Source organism: Melospiza melodia, chromosome 3, assembly GCF_035770615.1.
Source record: "Melospiza melodia melodia isolate bMelMel2 chromosome 3, bMelMel2.pri, whole genome shotgun sequence".
NCBI classification, from domain to species: Eukaryota; Metazoa; Chordata; class Aves; order Passeriformes; family Passerellidae; genus Melospiza; species Melospiza melodia.
In genome coordinates this window covers 6,094,301-6,106,884 of record NC_086196.1, presented here as the reverse complement: position 1 = coordinate 6,106,884, position 12,584 = coordinate 6,094,301, and the positions used below count along the sequence as shown (strand labels likewise).

The following is a 12,584-nucleotide window of genomic DNA, read 5'->3' as shown; positions in this document are numbered from 1 at the left end:
ATGGCAAACAAGAAGCTGCAATGTATGGGTCACTTGGAATGGGACATGGGAGTGTAGGAAGTACGTCTGCAGTGGTTTTGTAAACATGCCATATCTAAACACTAGCAGCACAAATGCTAAGGATACAAATGTCTTTTGTTGCTTGTTTTTCTTCATCATCTTAGGGAGTTATGGAAATAACCATTGGTCAAATCACTCATGAAACCAACTATATAGCAGTCATTCAGATTTGGGGTTTGCAAACAAAATCTGGATGTTACACAGATACAGTCCAGACAAGACTAAAGCCTGGTGGTCTCATTACTTGAGAAATGTAATATTACAATTCTTCCAGAGAAGTTTACAGCTGGGTTATTCTAAAAGGCTGTTATTGCCTCCTTTATATGGGTGCTCTTTCAGCTAAGTTATAATTTTCACCACAGTTATAATTTTCAGAGAGGTGCCCTCTAAGTATCCTCTTAAGAACTCACTGAATGAACTCTTGTTTACGTACTCCAGTATATGAAGTTTTTGGAAGTTTGGATGGAATATTATCAACTAAGAATAAGATTCAAAATTACATTTTGAAAAATCTGAGATCAATGTATAGTGATCCCCAGAACACTGTGACTAAGTGCTGAAATATTGTTCACTAACTCAAGAAATACACTGCAAGCATCTTTAAAAAATTGAGCCAGGGAAGGAATGAAATGAAAACATAAAGTCAACAATTCAGAGAAGTGAAAAATGTTAGATTCTTTTGGGATAAAAGAACTGTCATAGAACAGGAAGAAAGACACACTCATATAGCACAGACACTGACTGTGATCATCTGAGAAACCTGTGGCAGTGCTCCAGAGAAGAAATGGTAAGAATGGTCTGCAAAAAGAAAAAGAGAGAGGAATAGGAAATTGTGGAGGGGGGAGGAAAGGGTAAAAAACACACAAAAATTACTTTTCCTGCCTCTTTATTTCAGCTGCTTTGCTCTTTGACTATCTAGTTTTTCCTGTGAAGACATCAGGGACAAAAAGGGAAGGAAAGAGACAAGGAAATAGCTTAGTTACTAGGTATGAAAAAATAACAAAAAAGTTATTTCAAAAACATGCAAAAATTATCAATAACAGTGAAAAGCTGCTCTTAGCTGTCTCGTTGCTTGCAGCCAAATCTTAAGAAGGAACCTGAAACTAAATTATTCACCACAGGGAAAATGTGCCTTTTGCAGATGTTTCCTCATGCCCTTCTCTCATAATTGAGGAAAAGTATGATGTTGCTTTGTAATTAAGAACATTTATTTGGTGAGTGAATATTAAAAATCAACAGCCTAAAGGTCAGAGCATTTCCTTGAACACATCATCACATGTACACAAAAAACATCAACGCAGTGATGCCAAACTGCTTTTTGCCTTTTTGCATTTATACATTCTTTATATATTTGTAGCTCTGTAGCATATTATTGTATAACTATAGAGATTTGTAGCTAGCATTTCACCTACTATGTTAGACAGAAAGACAGAACACATTCCTAGAGACCTGAATCCTCTGGGGACCAAGGGTAACTTCTCTGGGGACCCAGGTTAAAATGGCTTCTCAAGACACTTGTTTAGTTAGTATCTAAAGGGGGAGGGGGGGGTTCAAAAAAGGGTCAAACCAGCAAGGAATTATCTCAACTCTAACTGGGAATTCTTGTCAGTTATGCTAATTTGTGAAACATAAAATTGTGTCTACTTTATGTTACTATGTGCATCTTCAGCACATTTTTGGCATGTATTCCAGTGTGTTGTGCACCATAAAGGATTCTTTATAAAGGTAACTGCGTTTTTATTACATAACTTTGTCTGACTGCTTTTTAGGACTGAAAAGACATCAGCAGGACTGCTGTAGGAATTTTTTTCTCCACATATTCTATTGTATTCACTTACTGAACTTCAGAATTTTACTAACAAAACAATTTTTAAATCGGAGAAATAATGTTTAAGTGGAAAAAACAATGTACCTCTCTGAAGCAAATCAGTGCAGGTAGTGATGCTAAGGGTGATATTGTATTCACTTATTGAACTTTAGAATTTTGCTAATGAAACAATTTTCAAAAAGGAGAAATAGTGCTTAAGTGGGGGAAAAAATGTACCTCTCTAATACAAATCAGGGCAAATAGGGATGCTAAGGGTGAAAGGAGGTATGAAATATTCTGCTGTGGTACTGAGACAAAACCAGCATATTCCTAGAGCAGAAAATTCAAGTAAGATCAAAACTATTATGTCCTTCTAACCTGTAAACAGCTCAGTTCCTCTTTTGTGCTAGAACAGAAGTGACCAAATATTTTTAAACCCTGAGCTATAGCTTCAGGTCTTCCTATTGCCAAGATTTATTTCCTATGGCTAAGAGTCATTCTGCAAGAAGTCCCTTCCAGTCTAAGCTGTTCATAGCTGATGCACCACGGGCACTAGTGAGAGGAATAGCTCTGAAGTAGTTCAGGGGAAGGCACACTGTGTGTTTCCCCTTTGCAGTCTGGGAAGCTGCCTGTACCACGGGGTTTTGTGGCAAATTGGCACAGCTCACCATGGCAGCCTTCATTGGCTCTTCCTGCCCCCTAATGAATTACTCACCAATTCCTCTCCAGTTTAGCTTAGCTGCTGATTACAGAGCTTAATCTCCAGGCTGGAAGCTACGCTTTGTAAGATTTAAATTTCAGAAGATTCATATGTCTAAAGACATACGACAATATAAAACTGAGATACTGAGACAGTAAGACTGCTTCACCTTGTTCCTCAAAACAAAAGGCACATCCATTTTTCAGTACCACAGCTATACCTATAATTTCAATAAAAGTAAACTCCACAGTGTTATTATCTTGTATTTACCATACACACAACAGGTAAAAAAATCTGCTATTTTGAGCTTTTGTTTTTTTTAATAATATTAGCTCTGCCCTTTTAGCATAACATTTAAAAATAGAATACTCATAAGTAAAAAGTGCTCTGGTTGAGGCAGAGCACATACATATTTGGGTTTGATTTAGCTGAAATGGAGCTATTTTTCCCCACAGCACCCCCTCACAGTACTGTGATTTATGTTGGTAGCTAGAAAGGAGTTGATAATGCAGCAGAATTTTGGCTACTGCTGAGCAGTGCTGGCACAGCATCAGTGCTGTCTCTCCAACATTCTGCAGCACCACTTCCCAGCAGTGCCAGCTGGGGGTGGGCAAGGTCTTGGGAGGGGGCTTAGTCAGGACAGCTGACCCAAACTGACCAAAGAGATATTCCATACAACGGGATATTGGCTCAGCAATAAAGGCTAAAGGAAAGAGGAAGAAGAGGGTGTACTCATTATTTACAACAGCTACATATGCTGAAGTCCTGCTTCCCAGGAAGTGTCTGGACATGGCCTGATGATGGAAAGTAGAGAACAAAATATTTGGCTTTTTTCTCTTCTTGTTCATCCGACCTTTCACTTTTGCTTTAGCAAATTGCCTTATCTTGACCTACAAATTTTTATCCAAGTTATTTCCTTTTCCTGTCTCACTGAGAAGGGGAGACAGAGTGGCCAAGGTCAATACAACAAAATATTATACTCTTAATATTGTTTATTTTGTTTGACTAACACATTAACATATTTGATACCTCATGGACCCTCTTCTGTGAAATTACAGGGTGACTCAACTCCCTATACGTTTAGAAGTTTAGGAAATGATATGAAATTTACCACTTGAGAAAATATGAACTGCAAAATAAATTGGATGTTTGAGCCCCAAAATATATTTAATACTCAATTATTTATAAGTAAACTCCATGAATATTAAAAGTAGCTACTGTAAAATAGTTTGGAATGATAACAGGAATAAATACTAAAAAACATGCTTTAGGCAGATTGGAGGACACAAGTAGTCTATTTTACATTCATTTTTAATAAGATTGTTGCACATGTAAATTCCAAAAAATGTTATTTGTTAAACTTGCATAAATTCATGCACAGAGGCAATGCCTACAGAAAAACAACAGGAAGTAACAACTCTATGTTACAGTCACATGTAATTGCGTGCAGTGGGGTAGTGTCATGAGAATGGTAATTCTGCATGTCAGAGTAACACTTTCATCATATTCTAGTTTTGAGAAACACATTCCTTAACATGGCTTTTGCAGAAATCTGATTTAGGTTTTTTGGGGAAGGCCTGACCAAGATTCCTAACTCTAATACTATTTCTGATATCCTAAACTTTGATTTTGCTTTTTATCCATAAATATGATCGCCACATTAGGACAATATTATCACACTACCCCTCTAATTTAAGTTTTTGAGCAGCCATATTACCTTACACTGAATATCCATTATCTGTTTAACTAGCATCTCAAATTTTGTGACCAGTACAGGAATATTTCTTTCTGTCACAACACTCATAATGCTTTAATGTACATCTCTACTCTTCCCTAAAAGCAACTAAAATATGAAAGAAATTTTTAGCAAGAGTATAAAGGTACAGGATGAGAGCAGGGCTCCAAGAGTAGAAGCAGAAATGATGACAGTTCAATATTTTTAAGCATAAACCTATTCACAATGACAGCATGTTCTGCAGGGGTGCATAGGGCTCTGCATGTTAGAAAATACCTGGCAAGTTAACAGAGTACCAAATATCTTGAGAAAGTCTGTCCTCAGACAGGAAGAGAAAAGGAGCTGTAAGAAAACCGTGGTGTGCTGTGTTTACAGCTGCTCTGGAGGTCATCTCTTGAGAATGATGTAGAATTGGTCATGGAGATTCATTTTCTTACCTGTCAGATATGCTATCAGACTCATATATAATATCCTAGAATTTGGCCTTCTATCATATAAATATGTTTTTTGACTACTACAACACAGTGGCACAGCTCAGGAAAATGGAAAGTGTTCCTGTATCTTGAAAAAATATGAAACTGAACTAACAAAGGACAATATGAACAATTTTAAATTACAAGTAAAATGTAGAGAAGGCAGGTAAAATATGAGAAGGCAGTTCAAAAATTAGTTTGAAATACAATATGCAAATTGCATAGCAAGTAGCAAAGTTTTTTCAAGTCTATGAGGATAAAATAGTTTCTTATAAATGCCATTTCAACCTGCATCACTCGTAAAGAAATAGAATAGGATTGGGCAGGGTATTGGGAAGGATGGGAAGAATGATTAAAGATATTAAATATCTTCTGGTCTATAGAATCATGCCATAAGTACAGTGAATAGAGGCCAACTTGTTACTGATTTTTTCCCATAAGAACTGGACAACATGGAAACAGCAGGTGCTGAGTTCAAAGCAGACAGAGAAACAAATTCACATTTTAAATAAATTGTATAACTTCTTGCACAAAAATTTGTGGATTTAAGGCATTTACATGGGTTCAAAATAGGACTGAGTAATTCTACTGAAGAAACAGCCCTACAGGATTCAAAATATAAAGAACATTGCTGGCTTAAGAGTGGCTTAGCCACAGTTGAGTTGAGGCCTTAATTAACTGCACGTTTGCAGTGATTTTCTGTCCTGCACTAGAAAATCATTAGTGGTCAGTGCTAGATATGGAACACTGGGTATATGTTCTGGTGTATAGAATTTCTGGTCTGATGCAGAAATATGTATTTCCCCCTTCAAATACCTAGGTTTACAAAATGCAACATGTGTACCTTCAAATATTGATCCATGAGTAAACACTATAAAGGCAGTCATTAAAAGCACAACTTTTAAATGATCTAGCAATATTTCATGTGTTTCATAAATACCAGCTAGGATTTTATAATAAAATAGGAATCACATTCAACATTTATCTCCATAGTAATAATGGGAGGCTGGGATAGAAATAAAACCAAGTAATTCTACTTTCCAGAAAAGAAAGATACAACTTGGCTGAAGAAAGGAAATCAAGTGCATCCTAATTTACCTCAAGAAATTCATCCCTTATGTCTGTCCAAAATGACTGCCAGAATCTTACTCTAATGCCTCCAGTTCTACTGCCTACTGTCTCTGAATCACTCAATGGCACTTTCATTTTTCATGATCAGATTATATCTTTTGATGTCATCCTTGTAACAAAGTTTGGCTGTATTCACAGGATACAGCCATTTGCACAGCCTCTGCAGGAATTGTTATGGATGGCTCACCCTTATCAGAAGTTCCTAATAACTCTGCAGATTTTACAATACCTGTTCAGTTTGCTTCACGCTTTCATTTTACATTTACACTCTAATTTTCATAGTCAAGAGTTAAGTTAATGCTGTTACTGTTAACTAAAAAATGAAGTCTGGATTTGCAGTACAATCATCTTATTAAAATATTGCATTTATAACAGAGAAATACATTGATTAAAAAAAGAAATCATCAGAAACATTAATAAGTATTCAGTTATTCTAACAAGAAAGACATAAAAGTACACAATGTTCCCATTAATTCTGCATATTTTATGGCCAGGTCTTGTAATTAATAATGATTCTTTTCCACTCAAAACAAAGATATGGAGTCCAATTTCTGAAGCCATGGCAGATATCCAACTAATTGTATGCACAAGTCAAAAAAGGGGAGGTAAAAAAACCACTTTACCTCAAGTATGTGTGTTCATGCGGACAATTAGATGAATAAAACAAATTATGGCATCAATAAACTAATAGTTTGCACTACAAATTCTTTATAAATTTTTAAATAATGGAAGTAGAGAACCAGGGTAACAGGAGGGAAGATACACATACAGCTATTATTACAGTGTCACAATAATTGTTGTGCTTCCAGGATTATCACTTGTGCATATGGATGTTCTCACCTCATGATATGGAAGATACTCCATCCACAATTCCATATTATAGATACAAATTAAACTTGCATAATACAGAAGAAAGAAATTCTAATTACTATTTGATTTTCCTAAATTTTAATGATAGCATCTCAGCAGTAACTATTTTTGCCCCAAAATTTTGAGGTGGTTCAGGACAAAGTTCTACATGCTTCTTTGATCACTTTTCAAACATTTCAAAACCTTTTTGTCAACCGCTATTTAACAAAATGAAATAAAATAAAGAAAAAAAAGTCAAACAGCATGTTTTGAAAAACAAAATTGGAAGAGTGGTTGGAAGACTGAATACAAATTTCCAGGATAAACTCGTTTTCCATGAAGATGAGGACATTACATAAAAATGTGCATCTAAACATCGTTCATATTAAATTTTCATTTCCTCGTTTGAAATATTGTATTTTTTAACAGAATATAAATAGTTGAAAGAGACTTAATACTTTTTGAAAAATTCAAATTTGCCACATATTTACAGCTTTTTCATGTGACTCTGTTATACAATGTCCATATTTGTCAGAGCACAAAGGAAAATTTTCTTATTTTATTTTGAAAGCTTAATTTAATTTCATATTTTTAGTATTCTTCAAAAGTAAAAATGGATCCTTGGTTTGTTATGAAGTAATATAGAATATTTTAAATTCATTTTAAAAATTAGTGTTTCAGTAATCATGGAGTCAAATAGTTAAAATCACTTCTCATTGGTTCTAAAGAAAGAAATTTCTACATAAAATTCTTAGGTCCAAATATACAAAAATGTGCATTTCTTAGATATTAAAGAAGTAAATGGAAAATTTTCTTTTAAGCATCAATGAAATGACAGTGCCATAAATTTGATGCTTTAAGTAGGATGCATATTAATGATATACACACCGTGCAAGTATATATTTACCTTCACAGGATGGAGAGGATCCTTCAAACTGCAACTGTGCATTCAGTTTGCAGGTTAATATATCTTGTCCAACAAGGGTAAAACCAGGGTGGCACCTGTACTTCACAAAATCTCCTGGAAAAGGTATTTAAAAAAAGTTAAACCTCAAAAAATCCTTCAAACAGAAGTATATCAAAATCTCAGGTGGAACATGAAATAGCTTAGTTTAATTAGAATTCAAGTGAAAACAGAAGAAAGAAAAAGAAATGCTATCTTTTTACCTATTTCAAAGTCATCATCTTCTGTAAACAAATCTGCATGTGGAACTGTGGGTGGAGGCTGGCACTTCCTGAGCTGATAAGCTGCAAATTTAAGGGAAAAAAAAATCATTACTGGTGTGCTAAGGAGTACTTTACAGAAAATTCATTTCATATTCACACTTCCCAAATTGCGAGAGCTGCACTGAACCTCGTGGTCTCTCAGTTACGACATTTTCCAAGTTAAATGTCATTACATGACACGAGTGTGATGAGACAGTGGAACAGGCTGCCCAAAGAAGATGTGGATCTCAGGAATCATACAAGTCCAGGTCTAAACCTGGTCTAGTGGAAGATGTTCCTGTTCCTGGCAGGGGGGCTGAAACTAGATGATCTTTAAGGCCCCTTTAAATTAAAAGCATTCTATAACTCTTTAAAAAGTCTCTTCTCTGCTTTTCAAATCTGTTTCAATAGATTGTGAGCAACATCATAAGAAAGGTGACCACTAAAATGACTGTTTCTAAAATGGAATAGAATGCCTACAGCAGTGGAAGAAGCCCTTTCTGGATTAAAAAACCGAAACAGAAATAAAGGTTGTGATGAGACTGCATATCCTAAAGAAGATTCTCCCCTACAAGGAACAAATTGACTGTCAGAACAAAATTCTCTAGACAACTTGATATTCCTATTCGCTCTAGTTTTTGGTCCTCAGATTAAACACAGTGGGTGACCATGTATCATGACCTTGTTTTAGGAGAACCGTACAGACAAGAGAAACATTTCAGATTCTGAGTAACAATTTGATATGGACTTCCCCATGCAAACAGGTATCTCATTACTCTCTTTCTGCAACATTTATTTGGTCTTTGTGAATACATTCATTGTATATTTTTGATTTAGAGTCCAGACGGCTAAAAATCTTTCATTTATTATACATATTTTGGGTGATTAGTCCAAATTAGAGCTGGAATTATAGTTCAGCTTTTCACTTCTGAGTTAGATGCCTAATTTTCACCACCTGTAGCCCTGAATGTAACTTTGAACAAAGTATTTTGCTGCATATCAGTCTTCATGCTATTGTTCAACCCTACCATATCACCGCAGAAACTATTCTGAAGAATAATTTTAGTAAAGAAAGTAAAATCTTACTGATTAAATCGGCCAAAGTAATTAAAAGAGTAAGATCTTAATATTAGATGGCAATGGTTAACATTAAAGATAGAACATAGTTTATTAAAAGTCCCAAATTAACATTCTTAGGATTTTTAATATGTAATTTTAAAAAAATTATAAGTACTGTTATTAAAAAACCAAAGAACCCCAATCAAACAAAAAAAACTTCCCAAAACCAAAACCAAAGAAAAAAAAAGAAAATAAAAAAAAAAACAAAAAAACCCCAAAAATTAAAAACAAACAAAACACCAAACAGCAAATCCATGAGTCCTGGTAAGTCAGGGAACCAAAGCTAAGAAATATTTTAAAAATTCACTAAATGATTGTAGTAGTTAGATGCTAATTATATAAAGAAAACAGACCATGAAAATTGAGAACAAAGAATCCTCCTGTTGAAAAATCACTGTGAAATTTGAGGAGGACTTGATTGGTAGAGCTGTAAGCTGTTTCCAGAGCTGTGTTCCCACTGAAAACTCCTAGCTGAGGCGAATTATGGTCAGGACCATCCCTGGAATGTAAAACATTGAAAATTTAGCTGAAAAACTGATGTTCTTAGCATTCAAATTAACAATCTCTTTTTCTGGAGAGAGTTTAAATTTTTATAAAAAATTATTTTCCTAATGATTTAAAATTAGTTTGTTTTTTTTTTCCCTAGCACACAGAACACTCTTTCCAACTTCAAACATGATTTTTTTTTTTGAGACCAGACTACTTGCAATAGTTTTTATATTTACATGGGCCAGAAATGTAGTGGTGGCAAGAAATTTTCAATGTGTGTTCCTGCCAAAAATTTTCGTGTTCAGATCAGATGTAGAAAAAAGTGAAAAAATTATGTAATGCTGTCATATTTCTAACATTTTGACCCAGTTGCTACAAGTCTTCAACTTTTGGTTAAAACATAGTTATGGAAATGGAAAGTTACTTGTCCATTTAAATGAATTCCAAAGATTCAAAGGTATATCCTAAGAGAAAAAAAAAAAAAATAGAGGGAGAAAAAACTATGAAATAATCTTGTGTTTTGTGTCTCTCAACATTAGGGTAAGACACACAAAGGGAAACATACTCCAGTAACATCAGGGTTCATTCACGTCCAGTATCATGATGTTCATCATTCAGACCTGAACAGTCAGAATGAATAAATAAACAGTACTCCCTACTTTTATCACTGAAGAACTTTTTGAGCTCTACAACACTTACTCATCGTTGTTTTGTATATTACACGAATCTAAACTGAATGAAAAATCTTTTTCAATATGCCATTTCAGAAGGCTTGACATTATCTAGAATGTCTCTGAAAGCTGTTAATTTGACCTTTTACTGTCTTTCAATCAGAGGTATATTTTTTCACCACAGTTGTATCATTGAAAAGCCAAGCATCATATCCATACAACCCTCCAGGGAAGACAATGCATGATGTATTTTACTCTTAGGCTTACAGGCAGTGCAAATACCAGAGGCAACCAAATGGCTGTTCAGAGACAGATGCACATCTCTATAAACTGTCTGAAAAACCTCACCAATAGCGATAGGAATGGTGGATTAGCTGGGAGATTGGAGCAGCTGACTCACACAGCAAAAAGTTACATCCTATATTCTGTGCAAACCTTCCTTTTCCTGAACCATTTGCAGCATGTATGAGGAGTCACTTTGCACAGCCTGTGGGGGTAAGGACCAGGGATGGACAGAGATGCCATTTCCAACACCTTCAGCATTATCTATGCCTGTTCTTGAGTGCAATAAATCCTTATGCAAGAATTTAGACAGCTCTAAGTCCTCTTCCTTCAGAGGAGATCACAAATTGAATGGGTTTGTGTGGAAAGAAATACAAATTCAGAGAAGAGGAACATGTAATATGGAGCTTAAAGACATGGAGGTACAAGGACTGAAATTCTGGGTTAGAAAATATAAAAAACTATGTCTATCAGGCATATTGAAATATTAAGGAAACATAAGAAAATCTTACTTAATGCCAAAATTAGTTAATGTTTAAAGATGTCAGAAATTTTTGCAAAATCTGACATATATTGCCTGTGTGTTCATGGAACAAATAATTCAACATAGTGTAGATTATTACATTACTTTGACCTCACATGGCCTCAACCCAAAGAAGAGAGAGTCAAACAAGATCTGATTGATAACTGAGCTTGAGCTTCAAAGTATTTTGGAACAGTATTCTTAAAGAGTCCAGACAGTGATTTTTTTTTTTTCAGATAACCTTAGAAGTTGTTTTAAGTTGTTCTTCAGCACATATGACAACCTAAAGGGCAATACTAAGAAAATCTATGGCTTGGGACAGTGAGACTTGATTAATCAATCAGAAAAAAATCCCTTCTGTTTCAAAAAAATTGCATACCAAACTGCAATGTAGTCATTCACAGGTTCAGTCTGGAGTAAGGTAAAGTTGATATAAATCCCATGGCCTGGAGATACAATAATTAACCAAGTACAGTCCTTGGAATTTGGGTATTCATCTGGAAACCCTGGGGAATAAACTGTACCATTCTGAGCAGTTACATTATAGCCACAAGGAGCTGAAAAGAAAACAAATGAAAAAAATTAGTAGTAGAAAATAATTTTTCATGTTACAATATCAAAATGCTATGAAATTCTTAAAGCTTCACATGACAAGACAACCTAAGTCTTAAAGACAGCCTTTCCCTTGGTTGATTGCTTCTCAAATAAATACTGACATTTCTAAAAGTAACTTATGCTGATGTCCTCAAAGTTTCATTTCTTAAAATTCATCAAAATCTACTGGTAGTATTGTTTGCATATAATTCTTGAAACTAAGTCCACACACCATTTAAAAAGGGGCACCTTTTGTTTGAATTCCAGACTAAAAAAACAAATAAACAAACAGGTCCTGCCTGTTTCTGTCCAACTGAACTGTAACTGAACAGGAATACAATTCTGAAAAAAATAGGCTGACTGTTCTTTCACTAGTCCAAAACAATTATGCTTTATTTCTGACAGGTCTGAGTCATTTTTAATGGTGATTCACTTGCAGATTGTATGCTAATTATCCTTATGACAAGTTAAATGGACATACAGACATGAATTTGTGCACACTTGCTGGATGAAGTCTGTAGTCAAATCAAAGTTGTGAAAAGGTTGACTTTATTCAAGGGCAGCAATATATGATAATGTGCTCTTTTGAGTCTCAGTTTGGAAGAATTGACTGAATATGGATGAAAGCATGTATTCAAGTAGACATGTGGCCATTAGTGTAAATTAGTGAGTCTCACCCATTAGAATAAGACTGTAATCTGATTTATGGGCACTCAGCCTTGCTCTAGAACATTTCTCTTTAGCTCTTACCATTAAGCTTATGTTATTATTATCACTGTTTCTGTGACACTCCTTCAGACCCTCTTTATTTCTTTTTCAACTTAAGAAGAGATGGAAAGTAAAAGCAGAAAAAATTGACTAAAGGAAAAAGAAAAAAAACAGAAAAGGGAAATAAGGACTGATAAATGCAGAAGGATGTCTCATTTTCTGTATGGTTTAAAGCTG

At 34.8% G+C, this 12,584-nt stretch overlaps 1 protein-coding gene across 2 annotated transcripts in view; it reads right to left on the bottom strand.

The window, feature by feature from the left end:
- CSMD1 (CUB and Sushi multiple domains 1) overlaps window positions 1–12,584 on the bottom strand; it is a 1,060,835-nt gene that overhangs the window by 96,762 nt on the left and 951,489 nt on the right. For both annotated transcript variants that reach the window (XM_063150718.1, XM_063150717.1), the window contains exons 43-46: window positions 11,425–11,602; window positions 9,434–9,579; window positions 7,923–8,003; window positions 7,663–7,776 (exon numbers count right to left, since the gene is read on the bottom strand). In XM_063150718.1, coding sequence (XP_063006788.1) covers window positions 7,663–7,776; window positions 7,923–8,003; window positions 9,434–9,579; window positions 11,425–11,602 — 519 coding nt within the window. The remainder of the gene's footprint in view (window positions 1–7,662; window positions 7,777–7,922; window positions 8,004–9,433; window positions 9,580–11,424; window positions 11,603–12,584) is intronic.